The sequence below is a fragment of the Embiotoca jacksoni genome, unplaced genomic scaffold, assembly GCF_022577435.1.
Source record: "Embiotoca jacksoni isolate LCO1_2020_lvr unplaced genomic scaffold, fEmbJac1.0.p SCAF_1, whole genome shotgun sequence".
NCBI lineage: Eukaryota > Metazoa > Chordata > Actinopteri > Embiotocidae > Embiotoca > Embiotoca jacksoni.
The window spans coordinates 9,246,833-9,268,896 of record NW_027185229.1 but is presented as its reverse complement, the minus strand read 5'-3'; the positions used below and the strand labels follow the sequence as shown (position 1 = coordinate 9,268,896).

The following is a 22,064-nucleotide window of genomic DNA, read 5'->3' as shown; positions in this document are numbered from 1 at the left end:
TTTTACACACCTTGAGATAATATTTGGTGTCACTTTTCAAAGATGTAAAAAAAACATAAGGAGAGATTCATGTTTAAGTAATTCTAGATTTAATCAGAAATGTATAAAACTGAGCACTAGCATTCATTTGAAAGTAAATACAGAGAGAGTGAAAAGGTAAGTGTTACACATACCAAGAGGAAGAAGCAGAGCATGATGCTTGTCAGTTCATCCAACTCAGAGTGTGTGACGACTGACTGCTTTCAGGCAGACAGGCAGGAGGACCCTGCCTTCTGCTTTCCATGCCCACACACACATAAACATAATAATCACAATAATCAACCAGTACCCTTTAACACGTCACGGTTTGCTTACCAGGTTTTCTTTATAATCTAACAATGCTTACAGTGACCTGACTTTTTGATACATTTGTTTTAAGGTTATTTACCCACAGCGTGTAGTATTTGCGCAACAATCATCTTTTTTTTTTTTTCAAAGACTGAGAAACTTTTCACTTTTTCACTATTTGATGTGATTCAACCAACACTATGGGGTGTTAGCTCTCTGCAAACTTCAGGTTGTTTATGCCTTCTCATGAGTTCTTTTATGAGGCTGCCCCAGTGGATTCTAGTCGTAGCAACCTGGAGCTTCCCCTGAAGCATCTTTTATAATTGCTGTCTGGATGCAGCTAAGCACTTGTTTACATTCACCCAAAAAGCTTGAAATAACCAGGAAATGTTTTGTTGACTCTCAGGGACACATGAAAACATTTTTCTTCCTTTATAGTTACAAGGAAAAAAGGGTCAAAATTGGGGCTAGAAAACCATACATTTGCATTGGCAGGACAATGTGTTGCTCTTAAAAACATTACATTTGATAACCAGAAGCCATCTTTTACCAGATCAAGTCATGCTTCATCTATTTTTTATTCCTGTCGTTGCTTTACGGTCCCACATTGTGTTAAAACTCATAAGTCATTAATTACGGCCCCTTGGAGGTCAAAAACAAGTTACAAATCGTGTCCTTCAAAATATGCCCAAACAGGAATGGAGAATTGAAAGGAAATCTCCATATTTACAGTCCATGGAAACCATCTCTGAAACACGCACAACACGACTAACCATTCATAACTGAAAAGAAAAGGTTGAAAGCAGTGCTAAGTTTGTGGAAGGCAGTCGCAGTTGAGAGGCGTGTTTCATTAACGCTCATCCCAAAATTCACTCCCGTCCCGAGCTGAGGTGTTTCCGTGCTGCAGGCGGAGATCTTCTGTGGAGAGGGTGATCCTATGAAGTCGAATGGATTCTGACTTTAAACCTCATTTATCTCTGGTGACGCAGCTCTCCGCTTGACTGTGCTGGTGTGTGTGTCCTCATCATCTGATCCGACCACAGGGGTGCCTTCCCCGTTGGCATTGGTCGCCTGGCTGTCCGAGGAGGAGTTTGAAGATGTAGAGGATATGCGTGACTTGGCATCAAGACTCTCAAGGACATGTCGAAAGGGTCCATTACTGATGGCTTCCTCATTGTTGTTGTTGTTTCCTTGGACTAAAAAGTCAGACAAAAACATTGCTAGAGGTGCAGTTGTGCTGTTATATCTCCTGTGATCCAGCCACTATCACACCACAGTTTATAACACATCCGCCAGTCCAATAGAGGATACTGTGTCAGTGTCACGTTTTGCCTCGCCTCAGGGAGAAAAGTACACGCACGTATGACCAGAGTTCATCATGTCACGAGGGTCATGTGACAGAGGTCACTTAGCAAAAATATCCACAGAGAAAGGCAGGTTGAATTTCGATGGATCAAATCCAGAAGTCCACACTTAAAGTCCTTGAGAAAGGAACTTGGATTTATTTATAGAAACACTGACCCCATTGTTTTTGACTCCTTTGCAAGGCAAAAAGACAAGACACAGCATGCAGTAGTGGACTGGTGTATTACGTGTTTTGGCATGATGCCGAGTTGTGTGATGTTTGTTTAGTTTCCCTACCTGGCAGTGGGGATGCCAGCACTCCCTCCTCTCCCACTGAGCTGAAGAAGACATCCAAACCCTCTTGGTCAGAGATGTCAATCAGCTCCATCTGGTCCAGCAGGTCCACATTCACCTCCATAGAAGAGACGCTGCCAATAGGAGCTGCAAACAGTAGGGAGGCAATGATATTATGTCCATCTGTGTATGAATGTGTATTTGAAATTCTATCAGTCCAACTCACGTCTCTTGTAGTCTCTGATGCAAAGGTGCGCCGAGGACAGGTAGACGTCCACATCATGCTGGAAGACCTCCTCAAAGAAGCGCTGTCTCTCTCTCAGCTTGAGCTGCTGCGCTGCGTCCACATCTGGGAGCCTCTGTCCACGCTCTGTCTCTGCTGGCAATCACAATACAGGAAGAGAGATATGAGTTCACCTAAAAGTTGATACCTGGAGTTTGGAGGCCAGACAGTAGGTAAGGATGCAAACACCTCACAGACTAGTTTTCCCAGTCTGGAAGTAGGTGTGCTGGTCTGAGATCATCTGGTGGGGTACACAGAACTACAAGACCCACTTTACAGGCACACGGGGGTCAAACGTTGGTAGCCAGAAGGGGGAGACATTGAGCTGTAAATGAGACTAAGGAAGTGGATTGTTCTCTTTTGACTCTGTTTGAATTTGTTTGAATCTGGAGGAACAATAAAATATTGTAGATATAATAACCATTAGCTTCTCCATTTTCCACTCGTATTTTATTTTGTGGTTTAAATGTTGCTTTCTATGTAAACGGAAGCCGTCAGGTCGCTTGATAAATTACTCTTGTTTAAGATACCACACAATCCCATTTTCCCCTCTCACCAGCATCATTGTAATAAAGCTGAGTGCAGGTTGAATGTGAGCAAGAGCAGGGGTGAACTGCCGCAGAGTGTGACTACAAAATGTTGAGGGAAATGCTGTAAGCAGTAAATAATGTAAACATCAGAGCCTATGACTGTGAAGGAAAAAGCACTTGAAATGAAGATAAAGAGACAAACGGTCATCTCTGAGCAACAGACATTATCTGAGAATACAAAGAAAGGAAAAACATAAAAATAGATTTAAAAAAAAAAAATACAAAAACATGCCATTGAACAAGGACATTGAACATTTTCAGATACATTGAATCAAGAAAGGAGCGATGCATAAGATGATCACTTCAACTCACTTATTTGCGTGCTAAATGTGAACCTGAAGCCAACAAATGGTAAACTTAAAATAAGACTAGAATCTAGGAGAAAAAACTATCCTGGCCACAGATTCAGGAGATTCTCTTTTCTTCATCCGATCAAACTATCAGCAAGAAAGCAAACTTGTTTTCAAATTAAGTTATGTTACATATTTCAATAAATATACTTATGCACTAAGAAATATTGCAATCAGATACTTAGGATCCATATGTTGCGCACTCATGAGAGTGGTGTCAGAGTTTTGCACAGCTATTACAACCTGTAGGCAGGGATTGAGCTAATTAATGGAATATCTAGTCTGTGTTGAGAGCAGCAGTCACAGCAGTTCTATAGATACACCAGTGAGTGATGTATTGAAACACATCCGCCTTAGGATGTTTACCAGGAATACCCGGAATTCTTGGTTGTTCCTGACAATTTCAAGAAACTAACTTTGCCACAAACTTTCTTTAATGTCCTCATGATGAGCTATAAAAACTTGATAAATGCTGCAAATTCTGCAATCACTGTAAATCCCAAAACTGCAGAGTTGCCCTAAAAAGAAGTAACAGGTGATTCGGAGTGCTGCATCAGCGCAGCTTCCCCCATGAGTCATGCCCGGGCACATGTCTGTTGTGGCGGCATGACACGAGGCTGTCACTGCAGCTCCGCTCTTCCCCTGGTTGACAGCCTGCGTCCTGGTTGCAGGGATTGCGCTGGCTCTGAAGTCACACAGGCAGACAGCTTCGGAGGGAAGAGAGGAAGAGGACGATCCAAACCCCAGGGTCCAGCTGACACCACCTATGGGCTTACAGTACCAAGTGTAGACAGACCTCAGAAATACAATAGTGCCCAAAGACTGAAAACAAAATACATTCATGAGTTAACAATATCTGCACTGTCACATTGATTATTTATTTTGTGGGAACAAACAATGGGACTGAAATATTGGATCACATTGTGCTGATATTTTTTCTCATATTTATTCTTTCTTACCTAATCTAACAGCTCAGTTACATTTTATATGCCCTAATACTTTTTTTTAGCGTGACAACTTTTTCACAGATCCAAAACTCCACTCATAAAGACCCTGAAGTGGCATCAATACTGCTTACAGCCTAATGACTAACTTTATGTTCATCCATCAGTAACACATCATTTACTTCCTTGGTCATATGGACATCAGTGCTTTTCTACCATGTCTTCTGTTCTAGTTTCAGGGAGAGCAGGAGATGTTGACAAAGATTTGGATCCAGGTTCTTCCACTCTTGCTTTTTAGGTCCCTAGTTTTGATCCTCTGTTATAAGGTCCAAACAAAGACAATCATAATGACAGTTATTTTTTTGGAGTCAACAAGTGTGCCTTATTGATTGTATACTTTTAAGTCAAACCGAGTTGCATTGCACTTCTTTTAATAATGTTGGACAGGATTTCACATACCAGCACCCTGGAAGTAGATTTATTATTTCTAACATTATCACTTATTTCTGCTCGTTTCCTGCTATGACCAGCTAAAATGTCTGCCGTGATAAAGGTTTATTGGACTTTCCGCAGTGCTTTGTGAGCCACACGACCCTTACAGTGTTTCTTTTTTCACATATACTTTGATGTGTAAAATCAACTCACTTCCACTTTAAATAATTTCAATCACATCTTTACCAGAGACGGAGAGCAGGCGTCACTGCCTGTAGTTCCCTACAGGAGGTGATGTGATTATGATTATGATTATGCAATGCGGGAGTCTTGACAGTGCAGTCAGTGTGATTGGACAGGTGCAGCTGCCCTGCAATCTCACAAAAAAAGTGGTACCCTGAGGTGGACAGGGTATTTTTACAAGCTGGTATTTTGTTTTCCTGCATTTCTATCTGTGGATGTCTGAGGTTGTGAGTCTGTGGTACACTCTTCTCATTGCACTGTCACACAATCACAAAGGCTACTGTCTTCAGAGCCTTCAGGAAGAAAAAGGAGCAGCGCTGACAAAGCAAGACGTCAGTTACAATCAGGAGCAGTCTGTTTGATGTGAGTGTTTAGATGACAAGAGCCCCTCATTTAATGTGACCAGCTGATGACATCATGTTAGAGAAAACACTGGAGTTGTAGTGGATGAATGATTTTATTTTTCAAAACAATTGCAGACAGCAGTTAAATAGCGTGTTTGCACTGGAAAAAAATTATGACTTCCAAATTTAGCGACAGGTTTAGTTAAATTGCTTATCCTCAAGTTTTTTCCTGCTCAGTTAAACACTGATTGAGCATGGCATTGATTGTTGCTACTTAAAGGCTGAGGCCCGCTGAGAGCTAAAGGTTAGCTTAGAGATGTATGTCCTCACATTGATTTTGCCTCCCTATCCAGTTCTTTTTTCCAGTGAATCACCTTGATCGATACGGCTTCCCTAGCCGCAGACAACCCCTCTGACCTCTGATTAGCACAACTATTCACAAAGGAAAATCCTCTGTCAAAAGAAAAGCTTGGCCACAGTGTCCACAGCTGATGGGATCACATGTCCAGTCTGCTGCAGCCCCTCCACAACCCAAAGTCTTTAGTTTCATACCGCAAAATGTCAGAAGGGCCCGATGCTCACAAGTGAGAGGACGGAGGGAAAAACCGCCTGCATGTATGAGTTTGACTTCATTCATTCATTCTTTCTTTCCTTCTTTCTTTCTTTCTTTCTTTCTTTCTTTCTTTCTTTCTTTCTTTCTTTCTTTCTTTCTTTCTTTCTTTCTTTCTTTCTTTCTTTCTTTCTTTCAAGCTTATTCTTTCTTTTTTGTTTTCTTCCTTGCTGTCTAGCTCATTCTTTATGCCTGTCTCTCTCTCCATCTCCCTCTCTGTCCTGTCTGTCTTCCCTCCCTCCCTTCCTTCCTTCCTTTCTCTGAGTGCCCTGGGACTTGAGGAAGAAAAGGTTATAGATCAGGACTCAAGACCAGCTGGACAAGGAGAATGACTGGAACAGACGGAGAGATAGAGAGACCGAGCAGGCCGGACATGTCTGCGTGCCACTCTGCCTCCCCACATAAAGACAAACCCAGATCCTCCGCTCGGGCAGCAGAGAGAGAAAGAGCCCATTCAGAGCTAGACAAAGGCAGAGATGTAAGGGACCGGGACTGAACTGCACTCCTTAGCCATGATGCCAGTTACAGGAAATCATTTTGAATGAAGTGGACAGTGAATACATCTCATCTCAGCCAATAATTTGTCAAATAAAGCTAATTTAGCTTTACAAGCCAATGAAAAGATGTTAAATTAAAGACATGAGTGTAACTGCATGTATTGTGAGGACTCCCTATATTATGCTTTTGTTAGATTTCCATGAAAACTGTGTCATGATGAGACAGACTTCTCAAAAGACTGACACAGCATCCAAGAAATGCAATGCATCTTCCCCACATGATAAAAGACAAATCTATTCAGTATGACCAAATCTTATTATCTAAATGCAGCACATGTTCTTGTTTGCCAGTGCATTTATGCAAAACAAATCAGGCCACCCTTTGTATCTGTCTTGCTTCTGCATGTCATGTGCCTCTTTCATGTTTTCAAGGACAGGCCTTTGAGATGCCAGTTTAGAAGCACCAACTGCACAAACAGTGGATGCAACACATTGATCTGTCAGGATAGGAGGGCTTGGTGTCACCCACAGGCTGCCATTAGCCCATCACCGTGTTCAATGAAAATGAGAGCTAACAGGCAGGTTCCCCTGTGACAAAGAAAGGGAAGGTCAGAGCAGCACAAAGCAGAGTAAACAGCCTCTCCAGATGAACCAGTTGTTTTTAGTTGTCAGAGCAGCATGAGCTAAAACCCCTCAGAAAACAGTAGTTAAACAGAAACACCAGTGGGAACCATCATTTCCTCTTCAGCTTTGATTATACAGCAGTTTGCCAGACTCTCAGTTTGATTCTCAACCAAGCTGAGGCTTTTCCTGGGAAGCTGTTTCCTTAAGCAAATGGATGAAGTCATCACTGTTTAAATGGCTCTGGTGGTGGTACATACCACCATGTGTTGCCTCAGCCTTCCCACCATTAGATTTAAATAGCAGACTGCCAAGAGAAAGTAAAAAAGCCTACTCCCTGTGTAAACAAGAGTCTCAGCACGGAGGACAAAAACATCTTTTTCATCATCTCTAAATTAGTACAGACATTATTACAGAAACGTAGCAATTAGCAGTTACTTGAATAAATATGTGAATAAATATTAAATTCATCACAGAAATTAAATTAAATAATTAATTACGAGATTTAATAAATGATCAAATAAATACAGAATAACAAATAAATGGTTACGGCATTGCTGACTTCTGAACACTGAGACAGACCTGAGGTAACACTTGTTTGACCACAGAGAACAGACTGGCTGCCCTTTCCATCCAAACACTTTAGTTTGTCAGAGGAGAGATATTTTATTTCTAGTGAACATGTTCCCGACTGCGACAAGAGAGAGCAAGAGAGGGTGCAGAAGCAGGGCAATGAAGGAGCACGAGGAGAGGTCAGGGAGGCGAGTTGCAGAAAGGCTAAATGGGAGGAGTACAAGCATCTATATGATGGGAAAGGGATTAGTTAAAATGTTTGTGGAGGGAGTTCTGGGTGCTCATTATCTGACAGTCTTATTTACCTTCAAGCACAACATTGACCTTAACAGAATCGGTAGGCTATTAACAGTCTACAGCTGGTCATTAGTGGATCATTGCGTTTCCAGTAATTAATAGTGTCTCAGTGATCATGAATAATGATGGAGCCACAGGCTGTCTACAGGTGGAAGATTCATCCTAACAGCAGCAGCACAGATGAAACCATTAATTGCAGCACTAATATATCACTACCATAAAAAAAACATCCTGTTGAGGGCTTCATCACATCCTGATCAGCATATACTGAAGGTCCCTGTAAGGACATTTCTCTTACGGATTTCTATTAGAGCAACTACAATTTTAAAAAAAACCAATGCATTTCTTGCTCGTATATTCTTCTTTTTCGAGAGAGAAAATGCCTTGAGCTGAAATGGAACAGACAGGTGGTCACACTTGTAAAAGGGAAAAGAATATTTTTGGAGACTATAGTTGCTCTGTTTTTTCTCACTTGTATTTTTGGTTAATCTCCCTCTCTGTTATATCTCCAAAAACTGACATGTCCTGGGCTGCAGCTGCAAGGACAATGAATTATTTATGACAGCTGTTGATGTGTGTTTGAACGCCTGTTTGGTCTATATTCTCAGAGCATGCATATGTGTGTGTGTTTTCATTTGCATAATATATTTGGCTGTTGTTGCTGGGATGAAGTATTGTCCAACACCTTCTAACAACAATGACATCAGTGTTAACCCTGTCCTTCTTTCCCTCTTGATTGGATTACACTGACAATAGGATTATTTGTAGGTCAGTGGCCTGTCCCACTGCCCTGCAAAGGCCCACCAGCAGACTGTCATGAGTTCTGATGAACACGAAAGGCTTCACCAGATGACAAAATACTGACAAAGCCATGTTGTACAAATCCTCTCATCCAGAAAGGCTATTAATCAAACAGTAGAATAAGATTATTTTCTATTATTGAAGAAATTCAACCAGCCATTAATGCTAAAATGTCCACTGTGTGCATCAGCAAGTTAAACACTGCATTATATTAAAGCAAATAGTTGCACTGAGTTTGCTCTGATGACTGCCAACAGACTAATAAAGGATATGGCAACACAGCTGAGCACAGAAAATCCCCTCACTGTTTTGTATGATTATGAAATTTGTAAACATTCCCTTTTCCAGTGAATGCTGACTGAATACATGCTCTCTGTCTAAAAGACACTTATTAAATCCTCACATGCTCACATGTTGCATTCTCTCGCTGCTCTCCCTGTAAAAGCCTCACTGCCTCTCCTCATATTTGTGAGGGAGGTTTAAAGCTATTTCCATCTCAGCCGAGAGAACTATGAGAAGGTTTGGACATTTTGCCTCTGTGTGTTGAGGCAGGGTAGCCTGCAGCTGCTGTATAAGCTTTGGAAGACCCAGTGCAATGTCACTATGATGTATTGTCGCACTTACAGCAAAGATGCAATTATTAGGGCCCGAACACCGAATGGTGCGAAAGCCCTATTGTTCTTCAAGGAATTATTTTTCTCTATTATTCTTGTTCCTTAAACTTAATTGCCTTTTCTGCGCCTTTAACATACTCAAAAACTCTTGAAACTTGGAACCTGTGTCAGTCGTGGCGTAAATTGACGTATTGTAGTGGTTTTGCAAGTGGGCGTGGCCAAATGGCTCACTAGCGCGTCCTAAACTGCACATAGTTTTACCTACATGCACGAAATTCGGTGGACATGTAGACCTAAACTTAACATGAAGTCTGCCATTTTTAATTTAGTTGTCATTTTGTATGATTTTTTTTTTGTGCTATTTCTGACGACATGCTATAAGTATGACTTCCGTTCAAGTTATGGCAGGCAACGCAATAGGGATTTGCATTTTCCTGCATAAGTAATAACCTAAAAGTAAAACATGTCGTCCTAAATATTGACGACTAACTTATGCATATAGTCCATGATGTAAAACGGACGACATGCTATAGTATGAATCTTTTTGTTATATTTTGGACGACATGCTAAATTATAGCTTTTTTCATATTTATGACACCATAAAAAAATGTTTTTGACAAAGTGCTATGCTATGACGACATGTCATAGGATTAGTTTTTTTCATATTTTGGACGACATGCTTAGTATGACTTTTTTTTGGTATATTTTGGACAACGTGCTATAGTATTACTTTTTTAGATATTTTTGACAACATGCTATAGTATGACTTTTTTTCCATAATATGGACGACATATTATAGTATGACTTTTTTTTCATATTTTGGTAGACATTCTATACCACAAATTATGACAAAAAAAAAGTCATACTTTGGACGACATGCAAAGTATGACTTTTTTTATAATTTCGACGACATGCTATTGTATGATTTATTTTTTTTCCATAAAGTTGCACAAAATGCTACAGTATGACTTTTTTCATATTTTGAACGACATGCTATTTTATGACTTTTTTTTCATTCTTTGAAGTATGCCCCTGACGTGCAGCATGCGAGGGCCACATATCACTGTTACAGTTTTAATTACTGAATATTTTCACAGTGACAAAAAACAGAAGTGATCAATTTCAAGTATAACTGAATTTAGACCAATATTAAAGCCGAACTCGAGCTCATCTGATATGTTGTGTAACTGTAAGCTCAACTAATGTCTCTTTATGCTTTGGGGTTCGTTATGTTTGAAACAAATTTTTTATTTTTTTATTAAAGTTAGCGAAACGTAATACTCCACTGCAACTGTAATAGAACTGTATTTCTTGTTTATTTTTGATAAACTTGAAACTGAAATCGCCACACATAAACCAATTAAAAATGTCTGTTATTGTTCTCATTTCCTTGATTAATCCTGTACAATAAACTACATCTAAATGTATATATAGTATATTGTACATATATAGTCTATACTGTGTATCCTTCTAGAAGCACTTCATGAGCTTTCCTGCTGTAGCTGATTCCTCGTCACTTTGGGGTAGCAGAAACGTGTTGCCAAGGCAACAGACACGTCATCACCATTCAAGTATTTTATGGTGAACATGTGCTTCCATCATATACAAAAAGTAACATTAGCATTCAATTGTAATGTGTCAAACTGATCAATGTATTTCCAATATCCACCATCTTTTTGCTCTGTTTTTGGTCTCCTCCAACCCCTGAGAAAAATACCTCATTCACTCATGTTTCCCAGCCAGTCCCACACTTTGTCTGCCGTTTGAACTGAGCAGTTTGTGAGCAGTCGGTCTTTATATCTAAGGACTGCAGCTTTATGCAGCTCTATTTTTATTTCATAATCTCTTTATTCCTTGATTAATCAATTTAAAGTTTGGTTCATAACCTGTCAGAAAACAGACAATAATGCCCACAACAATTTTCCTGACCCTAAGGTGAAATGTTAACTCAATTGTTTAACTAACCAATCAACTCTAAACCCAAACAAATTTACTAGAAGAGACTCTAACCTGCAAGAGTTTGTTTTTAGTGTTTTGACTGTGACATAGATGATTATCTTCTGCTGATGGATTAACACATGAATAGTTTCAACTCTTGGTTAGACTTGAGAGAGTGAATGAAACTAGTAAAGCTGCAGCTTTAAAACCAAAATAATGATCTAAACACTACGTGGAGGTGAGGGGAACGGTCAGGTTACATTCCTCTGCGGGATACCAGCCATCCCACAACACACATAGTCATTCAATACACTGTAGATGTGAAACAATCTATACAGCACATACATATTACAGCAGCTTCAATTTCCCACGTTTTTCTTGGATTGTCAGATGAATCAGTTTTCTCCCAGCGACATCTTCTCCCCAGTAAACAAAGTGATTAACTGACCAAACAAATGATTTTGTGTCACATGCTTTACACATTTGGAAAGAGTATTCACATGATAAATTACTGCTGTCTCTCTTTGTAGGGCTCTTGGCACTCATTGTATGCCTGAAGACATTTTACTCTCTATGTGCACGGAGGATTCAGCTGAGCAGTGAGTAGATGGATTTGTAAGAAAACTAATGAGGAGCTGGTTTGAGTCCCCAGGGCTGCACAGCTTAGACTGTTGAATTGATAGGAATCTAATGCAGGCATCCATGCAAATCTGTTGGTATAATAACACACAAACACACATTTAGCATGTGTAGCGTGAGGCATTGTTTGTAATAGAATAATCACTGTTATCGCATCATGTGAGGTCCTTTCACATTGGTGAGCAATGATCATGCCAGTATTCTTGTTGAGCATAACATGTTACTTTGTGGTGTCTGCGGCTTTGCTGGAAAAAGACAGCAACCACCAATACTTAAAAAATAAACTCTTTTGTATATTATTGTTATTGTGTGTTATTGTGTAACATCTACTAGCATGACAGTGCCAGTATTATTCAATATAATTAAACCCAAATCCAGTCAGATGAAACTTTACAGGATCTTTACAGAACTTTTAGAGCAGGCTGGGTAGCTGTTTTAACTTGTTAACATAGGTAATGAAATAAAAAAAATTAAGCAAATGAATAAATTGTTCGCCTATAATGAGTCTTTTACAGAATTTGACAGCCATTTTGTTAAAACCCTCTATTTCACCAAAAATAACCCCGGCGTGTTCAATAGCTACTGCTCTAAGCACTCAAAAGAATCTCTTCTGTAGGAAGAGGTTAAGAAAAACACCTCTATATATTTGGGCTTACACCCTCTTCAGGTTGTTGCATTTGGTCCTATTTGTCTCTCTTCTAGCTTATATATTGAGATCCAATGAGAAGCAAAGCAACATAGCAGAGATGCACACTGTATGAATCCCTCAGAATTTGATCAATTATGGGTTACAGACAGCACATGATAGGGATTTCTGCCCATCTAATTTGCTCATTAAACAGCATCTATACCTCCTCAGTCTTATCTGGGTCAGGCCCAATGGGACTAAGCAAAAAAAAACATGGAGAATAGAAACAATTCCTTATTCACTCAGTACACATGTATCTGTAGCATGCTCTTAACAGCTGGTCAGTCCGTCACTCCACAGCACACCGGCTCTCTCTGGCACTTTCCCACAATGATCAAAACAAGACAGAGTGAACTACGCAGGCCTGGGCAGAGCAATAGATGGGAGATGTCTTCTCTGGAGTCACAGCCCTGATCCTTTTTAGCCTCATGAAATCAGTGATCTCAGTGGGACTAATTCAATTTTGGGTCCTATCTGGGTTGTCTGTGAAACAGGTTCCAGACCCCGTTGCAGTGAGTCAACTCTGATGAGATCTGCAGGCGCAATCCCATTAGAAATAAGAGATCTTTCTCTGGAGCTGTGTGGTGGCCCCAATCCAAGCTTTCCTAAGTATGCACGTGTGTGCGTGCGTGCGTGCGTGTGTGCGTGCGTGTGTGTGTGTGTGTGTGTGTGTGTGTGTGTGTGTGTGTGTGTACGGTAATACATCCCTATTTCTCTGCACAGTGTGTGACCTATTCACTTAGAATTAGTGAACATTACTCAGGGTGATGATTCAACATTCCTGTCTGATTTCTGGCTGGCGCAGCACTTGGACCAGTCACTTCAGGCAGCATCAATACAATGGCACCTATTTAACTAACCGGCTGAGCTGTCACACCGGCTTTACCATCATATCTGACACTCACCCACAGACACACAGTTCATGCCTCGTAGTGACACAGCTGTAAATACATTTTGTTCAAAAATAGATAAAATGCAAAGATAGTATGCTAATTTTTACATTCTCTTCACTTGCTTGACACACATTTGACTACTTTGAACAGTGTTAAACGCTGTTAAAGAGGACAAATGTAGATTAAAATAAAAACAAGTGGCGGCAATGGTTGGGTTTAATTCAAATATATCATTGAACATCATAGACCCACAGTTGAGCGAACAGCACACACAAACTTGCCTTAAATGTTCAGGCTGAGTGTGTTACTTGCTTCTTACAACCAAATATGGAGAGGAATGTTAGCCTCTCTTAAGTCCTGCTTTATGTCTAATAACGTTTGTTAATAGAGCAAACGTGAGTTCAAGATATCCACCTGTGCTAAAAGATGAGCTTTTGCAAATAGTATAGAGGAGCTTTAGAATCACTTACAGGGCAGGCGTTTGCGGTGCAGGTTGGCTGATGAGGAGCTCATGTTGCTGGAAAGTTGTCAGCTACAGTCAGTCAGAGATGATGAGTTTGTGGTGGCTGGTCAGCCCTGTGAGAGTTCAGCAGAGAGCCTGACGAGCATCTCCAAGCTCCTCCGCTCACTCGAGGTGCTCCGGGGGGACTGATGCAAACTGCCACCCTGCTGCTCTCCTTCCCCACGTGGACTCTGAGCCACTTGGACGAAAGGCAAGAACAAGTTTGTGGCTCTGTGGAGATGGCCAGCTCACCAATGACAGGGAGGAGGGAGGAGCTGAGGGAGAGCAGCGGGGAAGGGATTGAGAAGAGGGAAGGAGGGATTTTATGTAACGGAGTGGAAAATACCAAGGAAAGACAGACACATGCCTTTGTTATTTTTGTCTTCTAACTCCCCCTCCCTCCCCCTTACCTCCTCCCTTCCTGTCTCTTGTTCCCGGTCTCCATTTTTTTGTCTGAGATTTAAACCTTCTCTCTCCTGCTTCACCTTCAGGGTCAAGTGACTAGAAAATGTTACAATATTAGCTACAGAACTTATTGTCGTTATTTTCAATTATCTTTAATAATGATTGAAATAGCACTGATGTCTCTGAACAATTTAAAGGCTTTTGCAGGTTTTGTTATTAAAAAATAACAATGTATTCCCTCACACAATAATACATTTTGAATTCTGAGCGAAAAGTCATCAAAAAAAAGTAATCATTAAGTGTCTTTTTAGACTCTGTAAAATATATTTAAAGGAATTTGCTGGTTAAGTTGCTCTCTGTTTTTTTCTTTAAAAGTGTTGAAATCTATTGTCAAGGGAAAAAGAAATACCGTAATCATTTCTCACCAGAAAGTCACATATACTACATGTGAATCAGTCAGGAAAGTAACTATCAGACTACAGTGTGATCATTTCTGTATCTTGGACACCATCTAGTGGGCAAAAGGTGCCAGTTCCAGGGTCTCTGAGCAGCAGTTGATAATTACACAATATTTTCGTGCAAAGGCTTCACAAAGCAGAATTACATCATTGCCTTTTTCTAAAACAGCACCGGCATAGTAGAGAGGCTTTTGAAGAGCGTTTTGTTTCAGATACATGCAAGAAAAGGTACTGGTGTCAGTCACGACGAGAATCTGTACCATCAAGAGCCAAGGGAGCTCGTTAATCATGTACAAAAATGATGATCAACAGAACATGTATATACATATATTCCTTTATGTTTTGAATATATTTTATTTATTTATAAATTACTGAAAAAAGTTACATTTATCTACCAATGCATGGAAACATTACTGAAACTCACTTGGTGTTGGTGCCAAACTCAAAAGTGAAACTGTAAATACAAGCTGCTACAAGTAGCAGTTGGGAAGTGGTGGGAGTGACTGGCAATTTCAATCAATAAAAACACTTTCTTTGTAAATGTCAGTGGTTGTGGTGGTTTAGCCTAAAAATGCTAGTCGTGGAAAGACATGCAATGTAGTGTCTTAAAATGCTGAGAACTTCCTGCACCATGCGTGTGTGTGTCTGTACTTGTGATATCAGTTTATAAAACAGAGCGATAGGTACAGAAAGAGAGAGTGGGCAGAGGAAGCATAATGTGACTCAAAGTGAGAAATCCTTTTCACCACAAACTAAATTATGCGTAGGCTTTCCCATGACTGGGGGTTCACCTGCTGAGGCCTTGCAAAATCAATAGCTGAAACCAAGGCTGCTGTGCTGCTGAGGCAGCCTTGGAACAAAAGCCATGTCCTCTGTCTTGTGTTTTAAAATGAGATTAAAGATATAGGATGTTGTCTGCACAACCATGAAAGGCCTTCTTTTTCTGCAGACGGTTGGCATCAGCACTTTTTCTTGACCTTTAAATACTTTGGTCAAAAGCAGTTTTAAAGAGGTCATTAGGTTTGGCATCTTGGTCATTCGGGATGAAATAATATTATTTCACATCTGACCACTGAGCTGAGAAAAACAGGAAGTGAGAAACAGCAGGGAGAATTACCAGCAAGTGAAGGCTACATAAACTCAGATTGTAGATGTGATTGCAAGATTTTAGTTTTTTTCAATCCCCTTTCTTTCCAGCTTGTGGATGTGTGCATCCAGGCTAGTCTAAAGCAACGCTTTCCCGCCTTCACTACACCGGGCAAAACGCCAAAGCCATCAGGCAGTCATACGCCTCCCATCAGCTGAGGAGTTGCACAGCAGTCTCATTTCTAATTATACACCCAACGAGAGTGCTACAGAGTGAGGCAGAGTGTGTGGAATATGGAGAGAGGAAGAGGAGGGTGATTACAAATGGAAGAGAGGCTCGGAGTGCTACTCAGCAGCAAACACAGGGTGAACAAGTTCAGATGTGAGAGATTGAGAGTGAGAGAGAAAGAAAAAGAGGAAGAGGGGGAGACATCAAACCTGTCTGAGAAAGGTTAACAGGACTGACTGACTGACTGACTGACTGAGCAGAGTGGGAGTGTAAAATGTAAAGGCGAGTAGGAGGGAAGCGAAAAGAAGAGAGGAGAAAAGGAGGAGTGTGAGTCTGGTAGGCAGTCTGTTGAGCTTGTCTCGATGCCTCTGTTCATTCGGCTCTGTTTTGCTTTTTCACCTGCAGCCTTCGAAGACGCCACAAGCCAGACAGGTGTATGTGTGTGTGTGTGTGTGTGTCTGTGTATGTGTGGAGCGTCTGTCTTCATGCTGTGAACATGGATGAACATGTTTTATGAAGACGGATGCGCATAAAGACACAGATGGGTGACCGGAGGAGCATGTAAGTAAGTCTTTTTTGACAACTTGATTAATGTGTAGAGAAATTCTTGCGCATCTTTTTTTTTTTTACCACAAGAGCCAGTTATGATATATCCTCTGAATGTCTGAGGAACTCTTTGTTGGATTCGTTTCCGTTTAAACTTATTAGGCATTTTCACAGAAAGAAACATCAAGCTTTCTAAGTGCAATGTTGTCACCACTGACATGCAAATAATCCTGCCCTCAGCACAGATTACCACCATCATGATGGCTCCACACACACTAAATACTATTGCTATTGCATTTTATGCAATAGATGTGAGACCTGCAGTGATCATGATCGCCGCATATGGTTGTGAAGCCTGAAAGAGCCTTACAGTTTAGGCCTGTTTGAGTCATGCTCTGATCATACCTGTGTAGGTCACTGTGAGTGAGTAACCCACACCTCGATGCTATTTGAATTAATTTACATTTACTCTGCAGGCATTTAGCCGACTAAATACTTATCTATTCACGTCTCAGACTATAACACTGAGTGCTTGCACAGGAATGTCAGTGTGAGGGTGTTGCCTGATCCCACACACACACACACATAATAGAGAAACAGCTCATATCAGAGACATGCCTGTCAGGGAGAGTGAAGGAGGTCCATTCAGTGGTGATGCTCGGCTACAATGATGACATAATGACATGAGCTTCACAGGCTTTAAAAGTCTTCTGGTGCCCTTTACCTTTCTGCGTCACTTTGTGTAAAAAAAAAAAAAAAAAGTGTTTGCAGTGTCTTTGAGGTAAGATACGGTTGTGTGTCTGGCCACAAGGCGCTTATATTTAGCCCACCTCAATGAACTGACTCAATACTGTGCGTGCGTGTAAGAGGATGGTGGGGTTTCAGTAGCCTATGGTGTTGGTGATAACTTCAGTCCCATGAGAAAGATGCATGCTGGGTCAGTGTGTTTAACATCCTGCATATATTTAGTCACTGAATACTACATTTCCAGTGGAACATGTAACCAATAGTTTAATCAGACAAACTATTAACCTCAAAGAAGGTGAATTTACTGTTAAAATCTAACCTCCAACCAATAACATTTTACTTTGCCTTGTCCTCACCAACCACACTGTGCAGTACTTTGTTACCATAGTAACTTTTTTTACAAAGGATTTGGTAGATGTCAATTAAACTGAACCCTGTCAATACAGCAATTGGTGGTTGGAAAGCTGCAATTTGAAATTGATTGTGAAGTTATTGTTCAGATGTCAAGGGGATATTTACAGGCAGTGATCTCACCATGTGGTACTTTCAGAGTGGCGAGGAAAAGTTCTGTCAAAACTTTTAGGAGAGAGAGAAGTGACAGGGAGGAAGAGACTCTTTACACCAAGTGAAATGATTTTCTTCAGCTTTGTTTGTCAGAATATAAAGTGCATTGATATTTGTTTCTGTCTATTGGTCAGATTGACGAGCTTGGATCTGAAACAAAGACTGTAATGGAGTCTGTGTCACATGATCACAGCATCACCTCAACTTCTGCCGGAGGCCATGCAGTGTTGGTGTGAGTGACAGGTAGCGTGACCCAATGAGCTTCACAACAAACCCGACTCTGGTTCCAGACAGGGACAGCCTCCCACTCAAAAAGCGTGACCAAAGACCAAGTTCGCCACTGCAGCAGCAGCAGCAACAACAGGAGTGTGATGCTGCACATTTCAAGGCACCATACCCTTACAAGAGCCGCAGTGAGTTGAAAACAAAACCCACCAGCTTGTTTCAGCCTGTACCAAGGCGGGTCCCTGCTCTTTATCAGCCCTGGATGCAAACACCAACCAGGTCCAAACCTCATGCCCTTCCTGTATTTAGGGAGCATCATGGCTGGGCAGAATGGAGTGAGTTCAGTTCTCTGCACCCTGGATGGGACTTTTCCCACCACTACCAGCACCAAAGCCACTTGTGTGGGACACCTGCACTGCACCTGGGCCATCCACACTACGCCTCCAGAGTCAGTGCTGTCTCCCTGGTCACTGAGGGTTACAACAGACTAAGTGGAAGCAACGGCTGGGAGAAGACATTAAGAGACAAGAGTTTGAACCCAGAGAGGCAGAGCTATGGCAGGCATAAAGGTCCATATGTGAGGAAAGGAGACAGAAAAACTGTGTATTTTCCCAGCGTTGAAAAAGCAAGTCCTCTATCTTTGAGCACGTGCCTACCTCAGTCTCCATATGAGGACCTCACACTGCAACAGGATTCATCGCACAAATCAACAAAAGGACATTCCTTCATAAGAGTTTGCCCTGATAACACAAACAGCACAGGCATCACCAAGAGGGAGAACACATCAACATCCCCAGCTACCCCCTCTCACGAGCATGCTTCTTCCTCCTCTGCGTCTCCTGACCATTTCCCCTGGCTGCTCCCTCACTTTGTGGCAGGTTCTCTGATCGAGCTCAGAGACGGTCGGCTGAGACGGGTGGAGCACCTGCAGACTGAAGACTTTCTGCTCGGCTCTCTGGCCTGTCCAGACCTGTGCCTGAGCTGCTGCACGGTGCAGAGCATCTCCCCATCAGCCTCCTCTTCCACCTCTCGCCTCCTCATCCTGCTTCACGACCAGCAGTCCCAGGTGAAGAATAATCACTCTGTGGTGTCATTATTTGCAGCAGACCCCTCAGAAGTAGCTGTCATTAGTCCTTTTTACAAAGGAAATCCACCACATGCTGCATTCAGGTCATGTGTAGGATGTTGTTTAGATATATTTTTTTTATTTATGTTTATAAATTCATAGTTTTAAGCATTACTGATTGAAGGTGGTTGAGGTGTAGAGGACAAATCCTCCAAAATTCTTAATGATTACATCTTTCCTCAAGCTTTTACATGACATTGATATTTTTCTATTGTGAACAAATTCAATGAAAAGAAAAAGCCATGAATTGACCTTAAATCTAATAAGTGTGGCATGCTTAGCCAAAGCTTGCACTACTCCTCTATGCTATAGAGCTCCATTATTATCCTTTGAGAGTGCTGGGTGAGTTGCTCCCTCATTACCCTGAATTTGGGCACTTTGGCATACATGACCCTGGTGTCATAATACACTAGCACAGAAGGTTTGTATTAATTCGCGGGTAAAAGAAAAATTCCTTAACAATTGCACTACTTTTTCCTGTTTAACATTTGCTAAAAACTACAGTAACCATTTTTGGGGGAAAATATAGCATCTTTTTAAAAAGCTAAAAATGTGTTTTTAAAGTTGTATGTCTTTAGTAGAAATGAAAGTGCATGGGACTGACTGCTACAGACAGGATAAAGATCATTTTGGAAAACAATAAAAAAAAAAAAAAAAGAAGCTATATAATAATTTAAATTCATAGGTAGATGTGTGTAAATTATAATTACCGGTACTCCAACTTGCAGTTAAACCAAAAGTCTCCACTGAATTTTATGAACGCATTAGGCACATAAAAACCTGGTATGTTAGTGGCTTTATATAAGGCTAAAATCATTATTTCCATCTCTGTACATGTTGTTTGATTTCAGCACAAATATATTCTTCAAATTGGAACAACAACACCCCCTAGTGAGCAACTTCCAAGCTGTGTTTTTGTATCTAATTCTAATGGATACTGTATGTATGTATTTCCCTCCTCCAGGAGTTGGTGGATGTCTATGTGGAGTACCCGTTTTTTGTGCGTGGTCACGGCTGGTCTTCCTGCAGCCCTCAGAGGACTACCCATCTCTGTGGCCTGCAGTGCCGCCAGCTCAGCGTGGGGGACGTCTGCTTGGCACTCACACCCATCTCACCTCCTCAGTCTCCATCATCAGTCACCCTGGAGCCAAAAACATCATCCAAGAAGTCAGAGGGAGGGTGTGAGCCCTTAAAGGCATCCCCTCAAACTACGCCGTACAACCGGGTTCCTTCAGGGCCGAAGCAGCATGCAGGTGGGCAGAAGATGGGGGCAGAGGCAGTCCGTAGGAGACACTATTCAGCCCCTGAGCTAAGAGGTCCAGGGACTAATTGCATGTAGTGAATAGGGTCAATGTTTGAATGGGTAGAGAGCCGGCTGCTGTCTTTTGCTCTGCTGTAATCAGCGTCTTTTTGCTGTCTTTCTACCTCCTGAATCAAATGTATGTGCTTGACTGTCATTCTGATCTGTATTTAAGGAGTAACGAGGAAAGGAACAGTAAGATTAACTCTCACGATCACTCGGAGGTAAATTTATATCAGTTCATAGTCAGGGATTACACATAGACAATGTGAGTTGTGTCAGACTTCAATATTAATATATTTTCTGTGAGCCTGATCAAAGTGTATAAAAACACCAAATTCTAATCTTATTTATTTAAGAGAACTCAGGCTTTGTAAAAAAAAAAAAAAGTGTAAAAATGTAAAACCAAACTGCGAGTCTATTTTGCCACAGGGAGCTTCTTCAGTCACAGTGCATTTAAGGGAAATCCTCTGGGTTCAAAGATTGTGGTTTGAGTTTTAGTTCTGAAGTGAGTGTTCATATTATTTCTAGCAGTTCTGACTAAATCAGCCCATGTTCCTTGAGAAGCACATAAAAAATACTCCCTCAGGTCTTTCACTGCTGTTGATATTGTTAAAAGTGAATCTCTCTTATGCCTAATATTATGTAAGTGTTTCTCATGGTCACAAAAGGAAATTCCATTCCAAATTATAAACCAAATCATATTCTCCTCAGTTTAAGCTGGAATTTGACAATCAACGGAATTTTAGATTATACGACTCGGATTTAGTTTTACGCTTCTACCTCTATTTTCTATTTACAGATATAATCTGTGTTTTAACTGTGTGGGCGGTGATGTAATGTACTCTGTTGGAAGCATACAGCTTCTCGGTGAATGTAAGTGTAAATGCTTTTACTTGCCTGCCTGTTTTATGCATACATTGTACATACTGTATGCTTTGCTTTTTGCACTGGTGCTTCCATTGTTAAGAGTGGAGATGTTGATGCTACTAAAGGCGCAGTCTGTGATTATAGTACAGTAACATGTCAGATCTGTAACAGGGTAATTTTCGCCACAGTACACGCAGTTCGCATTTAGCTGACTGGGATGTACCTGAAATGGAGAGGAAATGATTTCAACCATGATCTCACAGACAAGATGCTGTACATACAGATTGTGTCTTTAACTCATGAACAAAGTTAGAAAAAATAAATATGTCGTGTAAAATTTGCTTCTTTTTTAGAATTTCCTACTCCTTCATCCCTTAGAAAAACATTCATTTACAGGCTATTGGTGCCAAGTGTTTAGCCAGGTGTCATGACAAAGTGTGTCACGTGCCATATTTTGCCTCACCTAGGCGTGAAAAGTACACGCATGTATAACCAGCACCATCTCATTCCCAGGGGTACAAAGAGTGATAAATCTGTGTCAGGATGAGGTTTGTGGTGCTCGGATGGAACAAACACAGGACATTTACCCAGATGAATGATGTTTGAGTCCTTGAGAAAGCAAAAGTAAACATGGATTTGATTTGAGTAAAGTAGATAAGTTACTTACATAACATATCTACCATA

The 22,064-nt window shown here is 41.0% G+C and overlaps 2 protein-coding genes across 3 annotated transcripts; one reads left to right on the top strand and one right to left on the bottom strand.

The window, feature by feature from the left end:
• Positions 1-72: 72 nt before the first annotated feature.
• Positions 73-14,050, bottom strand: LOC138200563 (dysbindin-like). The gene is made up of 4 exons (XM_069153388.1): positions 13,793-14,050; positions 2,192-2,344; positions 1,969-2,112; positions 73-1,523 (listed from the first exon to the last, which is right to left on the bottom strand). Exons 1-4 carry the CDS (start codon positions 13,833-13,835, stop codon positions 1,288-1,290), a joined length of 576 nt encoding a protein of 191 aa, XP_069009489.1. The 5' UTR covers positions 13,836-14,050; the 3' UTR covers positions 73-1,287.
• Positions 14,051-16,054: 2,004 nt separating this feature from the next.
• LOC138200199 (uncharacterized) lies at positions 16,055-21,721 on the top strand. 2 transcript variants are annotated; one of them, XM_069152766.1, is made up of 4 exons: positions 16,055-16,139; positions 16,408-16,563; positions 17,994-19,150; positions 20,175-21,721. In XM_069152766.1, exons 3-4 carry the CDS (start codon positions 18,116-18,118, stop codon positions 20,547-20,549), a joined length of 1,410 nt encoding a protein of 469 aa, XP_069008867.1. In that variant the 5' UTR covers positions 16,055-16,139; positions 16,408-16,563; positions 17,994-18,115; the 3' UTR covers positions 20,550-21,721. The 2 variants fall into 2 exon arrangements, with proteins under 2 accessions (XP_069008867.1, XP_069008951.1); XM_069152850.1 differs by having other exon boundaries at positions 16,124-16,567.
• The last annotated feature ends 343 nt before the right edge of the window (positions 21,722-22,064 follow it).

What these genes read in the sequence shown, in the direction of transcription:
- LOC138200563 (XM_069153388.1), bottom strand. Translation starts at nt 13,835, where the DNA reads ATGAGCTCCTCATCAGCCAACCTGCACCGCAAACGCCTGCCCT. An exon ending in GCACCGCAAACGCCTGCCCT is followed by an intron (nt 2,345 to 13,792) that starts GTAAGTGATTCT and finishes TGTGATTGCCAG; the next exon opens with CAGAGACAGAGCGTGGACAG. An exon ending in CATCAGAGACTACAAGAGAC is followed by an intron (nt 2,113 to 2,191) that starts GTGAGTTGGACT and finishes TACTGTTTGCAG; the next exon opens with CTCCTATTGGCAGCGTCTCT.
- LOC138200199 (XM_069152766.1), top strand. Translation starts at nt 18,116, where the DNA reads ATGAGCTTCACAACAAACCCGACTCTGGTTCCAGACAGGGACAGCCTC. An exon ending in TTCACGACCAGCAGTCCCAG is followed by an intron (nt 19,151 to 20,174) that starts GTGAAGAATAAT and finishes TCCCTCCTCCAG; the next exon opens with GAGTTGGTGGATGTCTATGT.